Source organism: Pinus tabuliformis, chromosome 5_2 (genome assembly GCF_031772625.1).
Source record: "Pinus tabuliformis cultivar Carrire ecotype Pingquan chromosome 5_2, CPIR1, whole genome shotgun sequence".
Taxonomy (NCBI): domain Eukaryota; kingdom Viridiplantae; phylum Streptophyta; class Pinopsida; order Pinales; family Pinaceae; genus Pinus; species Pinus tabuliformis.
Window position 1 is genome coordinate 786,648,269 of NC_142306.1, and position 13,422 is coordinate 786,661,690.

At 37.8% G+C, this 13,422-nt stretch overlaps 1 protein-coding gene across 1 annotated transcript; it reads left to right on the forward strand.

Moving 5' to 3' along the window:
- The first annotated feature begins 2,227 nt into the window (after positions 1-2,227).
- On the forward strand, positions 2,228-2,857 carry LOC149161645 (RING-H2 finger protein ATL2-like). The gene has a single exon (XM_089434954.1). The coding sequence runs from the start codon at positions 2,228-2,230 to the stop codon at positions 2,855-2,857; it is 630 nt and encodes a 209-aa protein (XP_089291080.1).
- The last annotated feature ends 10,565 nt before the right edge of the window (positions 2,858-13,422 follow it).

Consider the following 13,422-nt stretch of genomic DNA (forward strand, 5'->3'; position numbering starts at 1 on the left):
TCGGTCCAAGTGATGACCCATGATATTCATGTGGAATATGATACAACTTATTTAAAGGAGGAAATTAAACAAGTATAGATCCATCTTAGCATGCAAACTTAACATGGATCTATGCCAACATTTAAATGTTCACACTCATTTACACCACTACTACATATTGCCCATACCTTTTTTCTTTTAGATTTAATTTTAAAAATGTTGTAAAATTAAATTAAAATAAAATATTTATAAAATAAATTGATTTTGAAATGAGTTTTTTTTGGCATGTGGTATTGACAAGTCCTGAAATTGGCTCATGATATTCTAACAAGGCCTATTTAGAAGTTAATAATATCTATGGTAAAGTGAGATTTAATATTCATAATTAACAATATTATTATATTGTAATTATTAGATTTTTATGTTTATATGAATAATTATTATAATTAAATATACAAATTTATTAATAAAAATAAATATTGTTTAATTTTTGTATGCTTTGGAATTTTGTTGTAAAAATTTAGCAAAATAATTTTTAGTTAATTATATTTTTTTATTATTTAAATAAATTCAGTGTTATTGGTAAAAAAAAAACACTACACGACAAGAAAAATGATGATCCCGAAAAGCTTTTATAAGCAGATTGAATTGCAATCGTAAAATACATCCGATTAATGAAACGTTTAGATTTTACCAATAAAGTTGACAAACTTTTCAATATATTTTCCAAATATTTTCGATAAAATCAATATTTACCAGTTGGCTTTACATGATCTGTATGCTCTTGCCTCATCTGCCTACGACACGTTTGGGTTCCACGTCAGCAGGAATCTGTGGATTCAAGTCAAAGAGGAGACAGCACGTCAGGACCGGCCATGTAACTCTAGTAAATTTTTGTCTTCTTAAAACGAAACGTTTAAAAGCACAACATTACCCGTTAAGCGAACTGTCAATGTTTTACATTTCCTCCATTTTCTTAATTTCGGGATTTTTTTAAACCAGTGAGATAATTAATTTTTGCTTAGTTTAACGAGGCAGAGGAGTTGACTAGAAAGTTATAGAAATTCCGGTTATATTTAGAGAAAATCTGGTGAGGATTTTTGTAAATCTAAATTATAGTTGTTAAACTTCAAAATTTTAGGTGTCCTAAACGTTTTTGATGGTACTGAATCTATTTCCAACATCAAAAACAAGATTCAAACACTGCCTCTACATACTTTTTGAAAAACAAATTCCGGGATTCAATCCAATTTTGGCCGTCTAGACAATTCTTCTACCTCGTTAGACGACTCCATTAATTTTTATTATTTAAAATAATTTTTTAAATAAATAAATAAATTTAAGAATTAATTTTTTAAATAAATAAACAAATTGAGAAATTTAGATGTTTTTTTTTTTTCTTGAATATCACTATAATGTGATTTCACCAATCCTCAACTTACAAAATAAATAGATAAATTTAAAATTAAAAAAAAAAATATTATAAAATTATATTTTTAATTACAATTTTAACTAATTTTTCTATATTTTGATTATACTAAATAATTCTTACCAAATTTAAAAATAATTTCATTATTTCAAATTATACATTAAAAAAACATAATGAAAAACAAACCGTTAAACATTTAATTTATATTTTTCCTTTTACTGTTCTATATCTGAATAATCACTTTTTTTAATTCATATTTTAAAAATTTTATAATTTAAAATAAACCAAAATTCTCAAGAAAAATTTAACACGGACTCTTCCTCTCATTATTTTAATAAGTTTAAGATAAACCAAAACTTTAAAATAATTTTTCATAATTAAATATATTTTTTACCATCTCTTTTTTTTATTTGGGAAAAAATAACACCAAAATGTTGCTGAGTGACCTTTCCATCATCAAATATTTATGTTTGTAAATTTTAATTTTTATAATTTTAAAATAAATATTTTTTTATAATTTAAAAAGCGTGGGCAAAATTCTCCGCATCAAAGAATTGGATCACACAACCCTAAACTCTATAAATATAATGTCCACATCAAAATTTCAAAGAAAAATAAGACCGACTCTTCCTCCCGTTATTTCCGGTTCATAACAGGCATCGAGGGCGCGGCCCATTTAGTGAATTCGAACGCTCCAGCGGCAGAAAGAGCAAGTAATGGTGTGCACTTTTTGGGAGAGCAGGGCAAATTAAGTAGTTTCAAGACCAAGATCGGCCCCATTTGAAAGTCAATTTCCATGGCTTCAGTTTGATGTAGAAAATGGGGTGGGGCGGTGGTTTTAGTCACAAAGATGATGGCGAGACCGAATATGATGACATCACGATATTGGTCTTAATATGTGTTCTTCTGGTTTTACTCCTCTTTTTGTTGCGCGCTTACGCTAGATGGATTTGGGTACAGTCCAGATTTATTAGAGGGAGGCGATGGAGATCACCTTCTGGGCGTAGTGAGTTTTCTTTTACAGTAGAAGAACCAGAAATGCTGCTGAACGTGGGGCTGGACCCTGCAATATTAGAGACTCTACCTATGTTTTTGTATAGATCACAGAATTTCACAGATCGAGTGGAGTGTGCAGTTTGTCTGTGCGAGTTCGAGGAGAATGAGAAAGGCCGGCTTCTGCCCAATTGCAAGCATCGTTTTCATTTAGAGTGTATTGACATGTGGTTTTTTTCGCATTCCACTTGTCCCCTTTGCAGATCCAGCGTTCAGCCCGACGAACCAGTTTTGGAATCTGTTAGATTAGGGCATCATTTTCCGTCTACAATCCCGGGACCGTTTGGCGTTCAGCCAGACCAACCAATTTTGGAATCTGCTAGATTAGGGCATTTACCGGCTACAATCCCGGGACCAATTGCTTCGGGAAGCCATAACAATATGAATTCGCTGTAAGGGCGAACTGCAGACTCCGAAGAAGAATTTAATGTGCAGAACCGAACAAATATATTATGTTGATGTGGGTAGACAGTGTAGACATCAGATAGATGTTTAGTTGGGAGGATGTAGTTCAACAGTTTGGTGTGAGGTTTCGTCTCTAATTCTGAACCAGAATATCTATATGTTTCTTAATCTAATTCCGAACAAAATTATGTACACCTGAGAACCCAAAGCAATTTCTTGAATTAGAAAAAAAAAAAAAAATCAAATAGATGTTGCCGTTGGTACACCGTATAATCTAAACTGTAATGCAACGGTCTTTATCATTTTATAGGGGAATAAAATGAATTACAAAAAAATTAAAAATCGGCTACGTGGACCTTTTGCCTTTAATTGTAATCGGGTTGCCTTATTTTATTTAAATGATTTATTCAAAGTTTCTTGCATCGTGCAATGAAAAAAACGTTATTTTTGTTAACATAAAAAATTTGTTTTCATCAACGAAATTCATTTTGGATTTCTCTGGGGTAATGTTTGGTTTTTCATGAAAAATAGATATCTTCCTTTCAGAAATTGGCTGGTCGGTTGTATCTGAACGTAACATCGATTTGAAATTTCTTTTATTGTTTTATATTTCTATAATTTAATTGTATATTTTCTGTATTTCCTGGCCACCTTGAATGATGGGTTAAACGGTTATTACAATTATAACTTATTACAATTTTCTAGTTTACAATATATTTAAAAATCCTTTCTTTCTTATATTGTTTTGAAGATACGAAAAGAAATTTCATATAATTATATAGAAGGTGGTTTTTTTTAAACTGGTTAGGCTAAGCATTATTTACTTTTTTCATCTCAGTTTGAAATCTGTGACAATATACACCATAATATTTGTTTGGCCATATACACCCTAACATTTGTCTGATGCTAAAAAAAATTGTCTACTTTTCTCATCTTGAATTCTTATAAAAAACTAAAAACTAAAATAATATAGAGCAGAAAACTGAATCAAATAATCATCCAACAATAAACTTGGAAGAACAAAAACACCAACTTAAACCAGAATTTGCCAATCCCTTCTCCGTTGATTCCAAGCCTTCTTCTTCGACTCTAAACATCGGTCGATAAACCGCGTCCGCATTCCAAGCCGCCTTCTTCGACTCTAAACACCCGCCGATAAACCACGTCCGCAATTCCCTTCAATTTGTTTGTCCGCTCCAATCCAGTGCCATCAAAATAACACATCAGAACTGCCAGAAATAACACATCAGAACGGCCAGAAATGAATTTAAGGATAACGTGATGGGAACGATCTTCCTTGTGAACAATTTAATATCTAGGTTAACACTTTACACATTTACTACTCAAATTATTTGAAATTTACATTTAAAAAATCTGTATTTGCATTTTTTAAATCTAATTTAAGAATAAGCCTTCACATGAATTTAATATTTTAAGGGAAACAAATTAAATGTGAACACTGTCTATGAAATAATTCTTGCTTTCCTAAATCACCAACCAGTCACGAAAAAAAAACGCGAGTTCGTATGTCGTGAAAGAACAAGAGCTTGAACCTACACTACTTCCTCCCGGAGGAAATTGTAAAAGCATGTCGCTCTCTTTTTATTTATAATGTTAAAATGGTTATCCAAACGGTCATAGAACTTTCTGGATTTTCCTTTGCTTTGGTTGGACTCAAATGATAAAACTTCTATGATTTTCTTTTAATTTTAATTTTGTTCGATAAAAACCATATGGGTTCTTTTAAAACAGTGATATATATATATATATATATATATATATATATATATATATATATATATATTCTTTCTATTGTTTTTTAATTTTAACTTTGTTCGATAAAATCATATGGATTATATATATATCCTAATGGAACTGGAATCTTAGATTTTAGTTGGTTTAGAACTACAACTATAGGAACAACTTCCTTGAACACAAAGTTTTCAAACGTGTCCCACGTTGCTCCCTCAAAATCTGGAATTAGTCAGCTCCCATATCCTGCAAATTATAGCTCAAGAAAATTCTTCATCACTAAACAAGGCTCGCAGGCATAGGTATTATATATATATATATATACACGAACCGTACATAAAATTTGTAATTCATTTTGAATCAGATTTTGGCAGACATCTTTCACTCTTAACAAAATAAAAACGTGTCCAATCTCTGGACGCATTTTACGAAGGTGAACGGTTTGTCACAAAGTCTAGGTGTCAAAAGAGTCATTACCACATGCAATATACTTTATTGGGCATCTTGTAACTAGTCAAAGAATTTATTTTTCAGATAAAAAGTGTCAAAGTACCCCTCTAAGATCAAGTTATCTTGACTATGAAAATTTGGCCCTGTTTGTCTATTCGAGCTCCAAGAAAGTGTATATATATAGAGCATTTGACCTCATTTGAAGAAGATTATGAATCAATCTCATTGAAGCACAAAAGAAAGATAAGAAAAAAGTGAAGAGAAAGGATCTAAGGAAGAAAAATCGAAGTTTAGAAGCCCATTTCTATCTCTATTCTCTCACGTGTGCAAATTGTAGGTAGTGTTTTTGTAGTCATAAGATCATATTGAAGATTTCCTTCTAGAAGTTGAAAAGTGTTGCTAAAAGATCAAGTTCTAAGGCCGAGTATCTAAGGAATGAATATCAAACCAAGAGAAGAAGAGAGGAGGCCCAAATTAGCCTGCTTATCAAACACATGTGAATTTGTAACTGTTGCAGAAGGGCCAAAAAGTTGCAGAACTGAAGAAAAAACCAAAATTCTAAAATAGAGGCTAAAATTTGAAATTTGAAATTGTTTGACTAGTGTTGAATTTGTGGAAGAAAATATCATGTAAAGAAGGTTGACTTGGTTTTGGAGAGGTTTTGGATCCCACTGTCCCAATCTGAGATGATAGACTGTGGGATCCAAAAGTGCACCCACACTTGTTCAAAGAAGATTTTAGCAGTGGCTTCTGCTGTGATATTCTTCTTGCAGGCTGCCATAATGGCCATCTTTGAGAACCTGTCAACAACCACAAAAACACAGTCATTTCCAGGCTTAGTGGAAGGAAGGCCTGACATGTAATCCATGGAGATGGATTCCCAAGGTCAACTAGGGGTAGGCAGTGGGGTATAGAGGCCTTGCTTCTTGATGGTTGGTTTGGCAATGGCATAGGTAGTACATGATCTGATGTACTTCCCAACATCTTGTCGAAGATTCAACCAATAGAAATACTTTTGCAGTACTGCCACCATTTTCTCGACCCCGAAATGCCCAGCAGCCCGACTGTAGTGTGCTTCCAAATCATCTTGGCATGCTCGCTTGAAGGAACGCAAAGGTGACCCGGGTGGCATAACAGGGCATCCTGGAGGTGAAAATCTGGAACATGTCGCCCCTCCAAGAGTGTCTGGTATGTGTGGCCGAATTCTGGGTCGATTTTGTAGAGAAGTGGCCAGTCAGAAGTCTCGTGCCCACAAGAGTTGAGCACAGTGGTTAACGCCATGATCGGTGGTCGACTGAGGCAATCTACACCATTATTGGTGCTGCCCTTCTTATACTTGATATTCAAATGGAATTGTTGCAGGTATGTAGACCACTTCTGATGGTGATCATTCTGCAATTTCCCTTGGGTTTGTATGAACTACAGAGGTCGATGGTCTGTGTGGATGACCGTTTCCTTCCCCAAAATGTAATGCTTCCATTGTCAGAAGGCCTACACAATGGAATACATCTCTTTGTCATAAGTGGGATACTTCCGGACTGTGTCTGAAAGTGTCTCACTGTGATATGCCACTGGATGCCCATATTGAGTAAGGACTGCCCCAATAGCATAGTCAGAGGCATATGTCTTGACCTCAAATGGTTGTTGCAAATCTGGTAACGTGAGCACTAGTGCCGTGCAGAGGCGATCTTTCAACTCTGTGAATGCCTTCTGTTGAGATTCAGACCAAAAGAGTTTTTTCTTTCGCTCCTCCCTTGGTGACTTGACTCAAGGACCAAGTGATATGAGAAAACTCCAACAAGAACCTGCTGTAGAAGTTGGCAAGACCTAGAAAGCTGCGGAGCTCTGTCAAAGTGGTTGGAGATGGCCAATCCCGAATGACTTGGATCTTGGCTAGATCCACATGCACCCCCCATTCATCAATAATGTATCCCAGATAATGAACCTGGGTCATGCCAAAAGTACATTTCTCCAAATTGGCACATAGCTTGTGTTGCCGCGGTGTTTGGAAAACCTGTCGGATGTGGTGGAGGTGCTCTTCCCAACTTTGGCTGAAGATTAGAATGTCATCCAAGTATACCACTACAAATGAGTTGGTGAATGGCCGCAAGATGTCATCCATTAGCCTCATGAAGGTTGCAGGAGCATTCACTAATCTGAAAGGCATAACCAACCATTCGAAAAGGCCCTCCTTGGCTTTGAAGGCAATCTTCCACACATTAGGGGGTTTGATTGGTACCTGGTGATATCCTGACTTCAGATCAATCTTACTGAAATATTTTTCCCCCTTTAGTTGGTCTAGGAGGTCATCAATTTGTGGGATCAGGTACCTATTATGGATAGCGATCTTGTTCAGTGCCCGATAGTCAATACAGAGTATGCAAGTCCCATCCTTCTTCTGTACCAACATGATCAGTCTCCCACAAGGTGATGAACTTGGACGAATGTGACCTTTCTACAACAGCTCTTGAATCTGCCTCTTGATTTCATCGTTCTACAGAACGAAGTGCCGATAGATTGGTTCATTGGGTAGCGACACACCTGGGGTCAAGTCGATGGAGTGCTTGACCTGACAGTGCAGAGGAACCCCTATGGGGGAGGTGAAGATGTCCTCGTACTCCTCCATGACCTTGTCCATCTGTAGTTGTCGTGCGGAGGGGCCCTACCTGGAGGTCGTGGCCATTGTCTTCTTCTTTCCTTGAGGGCGTATCATCAGGAAAATAAATTTCCCAGTTTTGGAAATGAGCTTACTGCATTGTTTTGCAGTAACCAAAGAGATAGCGGTAGGCGGTGCTACCTTCGGTATCCTATACAACTTATTTCCAAATGTAACAATAACAGCACGGGGCCGTGATTCATACACAACATGTCGCTTCCACAAGTATGGTTGTCCTAATAATACATCACAAACTTCAAGGGGAGAAATTTCACACAATACCTCATCTGTAAAGGGCTTGATGTTGTATGGAAAGCGACACTACTGGCTCACGCGAAGATCCCGTCCTTGGTGAAGCCACCCAATGGTGTACGGTTGTGGATGTGCTGTGGTCGGTAGGCCCAACCGCTTCATGACCTCTGTCGAAATGAGGTTCTTTGGCTCCCACTATCAACAATGAACTGTAGCAGGGAGCCCTTTACCCACATTTGGGAGTGGAAGAGACACTCCTCCTCCTCTGGATCTTTGGGTTCCTCCTTCTGTATCTTCGTGGTGGCAATGGTGGTGTTGGGCTCTGCATCGATAATCTGCTTCCCTTTGTCATTCCCCTTGTCGGGTTCTAACTCAAAGTCGGAACATGCATCTAATTCTGAAACCTTTAGCTCAGCCACCAGTGACTGCCTGGCCCGACACTCACTTGTGTTGTGAGTAGAGCTCTTATGGAACTCACACCATTTTCCCGTGTCCTTTTTTGGCTTTGCGGTGCTATTCTTTGCTTTCAGCTTTGGAGGGTTGTCTTGGGCTGCCCCGCCTTGGCTTTTTCCTTTGTTTTGTGGTTTAGGGGCACCTTTCCCTTACTTCGGATTCGCAGATCCAAAGTCTTGCTTCTTCTGTTTAAACTTTTGCTCGACCTTGACGGCATATCAGTATGCTGTGCTGAGCGAGGAGATGTTCAGGAATTCTATTTCTTACTGGATGTACTTGTGCAGGCAGCCATCGTATTTTACTATCAAATGCTGCTCTGAATCCTTGATACCCAACTTTGTGCAAAGGGTGTGGAAAATATTGGTAAACTCCGGCACGTCTTGGTCCCTTCCCTGTTGCAGCATGGTCCACTTTATGTATTGATCCTCATAGCTTTCGACAGGGTAGTACTGCTCCTTAATGGCATCCGAGAATGAATTCCAGGCGGATGCGGCTAAAAATAGTGAGTCGGTATTTTCATCCTTTTGCTCGCAGTAGGTTTCCCACTAGTCCTTGATGTGGGGGGCTGCTTTGAGAAGAGCGAAAACAATCTTTTCCTGACTCGAAAATTCATGAACAGAAAAATAACCCTCTAGCAGATTTAACCATATATCTACGGCATCTGCGTCTATCTGACCCTTGAATATGGGTATTTCAAAATTAACTTGTACCTTAAAGGGTGTGGCGTTTCCAGAGTAGCTGCTGGAAGCTTGCGTTGCTTTTGGGTAGCCGTTGAAGGATCTGGGAAAAGTTGTCCATCATAGCATTCCTTTGTCACTCGAGGGCTTCTTCGAGTAAGATTTTGATAGGATCTCCTACCCCCTTGTCTTTCTTCTCATCTGCCATGGGAGGCCGTTGGGATTTGCGAGGCTAGTCTTGCAAAGGTTTGACCAGTTCAAGCCCTAACTCCTTATATCCTGATCTCGTTGGGGACATGCAAAGAAAAACAAAGAAAAAGCAGACCGCTCTGATACCACTGATCCGGATTTAAACAGGAATGCAACAAATTATAGAGATAACCATAAACACAGATATGCATCGGAAATAATACTTCATTTCATTAATGTAAAATACTGAAAATATGCTTACAAACAGTAATGGAAATAAACTAGCTAGGGCGATGGTAGCTTATCTTTGAGAAGAGATGTGGTGGCTACATGCCTCTGAACTATCTTACAATGAGGCTCGAAGGCCTATTTATTGTTGAGAAACAATGGAAAACCCTAAACATCCAAAAACCTAACCCTAGAAGATGAAATGCCAAACTATGGGCCCCATTTGAGTAAATTGGTACATCAACTTCCTGGGGTCAGAACTTTGGCATATGATCTTTGTTTGACGTGCACAATATCTCGTTAGAAAGATCTATCTGAGAACTACAAATTTGGGAAGAGGAACATCGGTCCATGGACCCATGTTGCTCCCAGTTTTCCAAAAAAACGTTGTTTAGGGCCTCAAAACGGCTCCGAAAGTTGCTAAAAATAGTAAGTTGTGCTACAATTAAGGAAACTGAAAATGCTGAGAGAAACAATGGTGGGGGTCCAAGTGGACTTGGCAGGTGGCCACCAATGTCCACCTGGATCACAAATGTGACATAAGTAGTCTACATTCCACTTAATGTGGGATCCATTGTTTAGAAGGATGAAGGTCTGATGACAGGATGTGCAACATAATGGTTTGATTGAAGCATTTCCCATATTCAAAAAAGGGAAAAGAAAGTTTCTAAAGGAAGTCTACATGACCATACAAGCAAAGAGGTATGCATAAACTTGATAATTTTTTAATAGATACACTAAGTCATGTCTTCATTTTGTTTCACAAAAAGAATGATTGAAATGTTCTATCTCATGAGCATGTTTGAAGAAAAGGATTCCATTATGGTTGATGCATGAAAGAATAGATGCAATATGCATTGAAATATTCTACATAATGATAGAATCAACATTATATGCCCTCATGAAGAATATGAGGAAGTGGGAGACAACTATTCCTTTAAAGAAGGAGCTATGCATAAAAATCTCGAGGAAACAATATCTGAAGAAGTTGAAAAGAGAGTTCTTAAGATGCATCTACATAGATAATCAAAATATTATGTAAATAAGGATTGGTTATGACATATCCATGAAGAAATTATGAAAAACCCCGATAAATATGATGAAGAAGGATAATCTTGGTAATGGAAGTCTTGGATTTGGATTCATATAGAAAAGAATTTTGATATTATAGAAGTAGATCACTTGTGTTGACACCTAATCCGAAAGTATTGGGATTATTGTAAATATTTTCGGTTATGCATTAGAGAAAACCAAAAGACCTTGGAATTGGAATCCTAAGAGTCTCTCCACTCATCTATATATTCATGAACTGAGTAATGCAATAAACAAGTTAATTCGTGGACTTACCCTCCTAGACTGACATGGTATCAAAGCCAACCCCTTTTTTAGTTTCCGTATGCCCTTGTAACTCCTGTTCACTATCAATTTCCCTCCCATATTTTCTACCTGTTGAATGATTTTCCCTCTTAATACTGAACACTTTGTCCTTTCCTTCAATTAATCTCCTTGTCTATTTGGTGTGTATGTTTCTTTGAGCGCAAGTCCTTGAGTCGAGAGTTGAAGTAGCTATATTTCCATAGCCACAAGAATCGAAGTTGTAGCCTATATTATTATGCACACAAATGAAAAAAAGGAGCTCTAAAGAGCGATTCAAAGTATGGAGGAAGATTGAAGTTTCGGTACCTTTGGAGTTGGACCATTTATATTGGTTGTGTTAACACCCAGGTTGTTCCCTATGACTCCCAAGGGAATACGGCCGGGGTAACCACTAACCAATCTTTGGATCACTGTTTCTAGCCAAACTGTGATCAGAGAGGGCTCTCTCTTTATGATTTGTAACTGTTTATGATAGGGTTTTAGGCTAGCTATTATGCACTGGTTTTGTTTATGTTTTGGTTGAAGAATATCCTTCAGATCTCTTGTGATGTGATTTTCAGAGAGTCAAATATCATTGGGCAATGGAGTCTGTAGCTGTAGGTGTCTAGAAACTTTGAGATGAACTGGTGAAACTTACAGGGCCATTTGGATGTTTCATAGAACAAATTTTGATTAAAAACAGGAAACAGGTAAGGCAAACAATGAAAGCATTCAAGAATTTTCACTCGTTGTTAACTGTTTCCACCAAACTGGTTACGAGAACAGACAGATGTCACAGGGGCAAAATTTGAATCCCTGGGAATGTCTATCACAGTGAAAGATATAGATTCAAAGTGCAGCAACTAAGAATTGCACTTCTGTTACTATATCTGAGGAAAACATAGATAATAGCTCAGTTTGAGTTCAGGGTAATCATGGATTAAGTCCTGAACTATTCTTCTACTTCGCTATTAAGTGTAAAATATATGAAACGATAAAAGAGAACAAAGACTCGAAAACATGTAATACAGAGATATGAGAAAACTTATTGTTTTATGAAACAACTGGAATCCTGCAACATTCACCCTTCAACACAACGCACCAAATACACCACGCTTTGGAAATTCCATTCTCCTTTTCTATTATTTCTCTCTGGGAATTTTTACAACGAGCGAGAGCTCTTCAAAGGAAAATTACAACAACCCCTTTCAACTGCTGTGAAGGGTGAATATATACTTGCGGTGATTTACAAAATATCTGAGTTCTGAGTTATCTCAGATTTTACATTCTTACCAACTACTTAAGATATTATGACCAAAATTTAATACAGCATTGATTACAGAGTACAGGCATTTTAATGCTCTGTCAGAAGATATTTTAGCTTTTGGAAACAGCTAAGTCGGTCGAGATATTCTGAATAAATGCTGGAAGACCTGTCTTTAAGGCTTGTACGTTGTATCCTGGACTTGTCACCTGTGATTGTGACTGCTGCTTGTGGTGAGTCAATGGTCCTGCTGAGTTGGCTCAGCCTCTGCCTCGTCCTTGTAGATATCTTTTTTCAAAATTGTGCCTGCGCATGTATGCTCATTTGCCTGGAGAATTAGCGCTGCTGATTCTGGCCTGACAAAATTGTCTGTGTCAAATTTCTCCAGACATCCTGTGTGGGCAGTTGGTGTGCTAAGATTGCCCCTAGAGTTTCATCTGCTTCTGTGAATTTGAAGAAGTTAGGTGGTGTATCAAACAGATGCTCAACTTCATTCATGAGGAAAAATAGGTTCTCCACCCTGTCATACATAGTCTGCCCGGTGGCTGGCCCTGCGTCTGCTGAAGTGCTGGGCTGTTTTGCAATCTCTGCTACTGCATGGGCATCAATTCTCTTATTGTAATTGTCTAGGGTGAGCAGTCTTCCTACACTGCTTAAAATGCTGGGGAGGCCTCTGTTCTGTAGTGCCACGAATTTTTCCAGGAATCTGTTGATTTCAGTCTGCATATCCTGTGTCCTCCTCTCCAGTGTTCCAACCAAGTTCCTCAATGTTATGACTCTTTTGGCTACAGCAATTGTTTCTGTCCTGTTGGTGATTCCCATGACAGCTAATTGAGAGCTAGTCTTATAGTTCAGAATATTGATCATCCTAGTAGCAGCTTCTGGCATGTGTCCAAGGCTTGCCCTACTGCTATGTCCTCCTCTTGGGAGTCATTCAGTCTTTGTCTCTTCTCTCCTCTGATGAAGGATGAGGTGTGGGGGGTCTCTCTCTCCCTTTTCCTGGTCAAGTCCTCCTTCTGTGGTGTTTGGAGGACTGAGGTGTCTACATTGGTATCTGTCCTGGGAGGCACCTCTGTTTGGGGCTGCTGCTCAGTGTAACTAGGTAGATCTGTCCCCTTTTCCTGCTGCAAGGGCTGCTGTTCACTGGACTGTGCTTCTTCTTGTTGCTGCCCCAGTTCTTGCTGTTCCATTTCTTCTTGCTGCTGTAGCACGGTGTCAACTTGTTCTTCTGTCAATATAGGTGGCTGTTCCACCTGTTTTCCTTTGTCTTTGCTTGCTG

Excerpts from the sequence above, each read along its gene's own strand:
- LOC149161645 (XM_089434954.1), top strand. The coding sequence starts at position 2,228 with ATGGGGTGGGGCGGTGGTTTTAGTCACAAAGATGATGGCGAGACCGAA.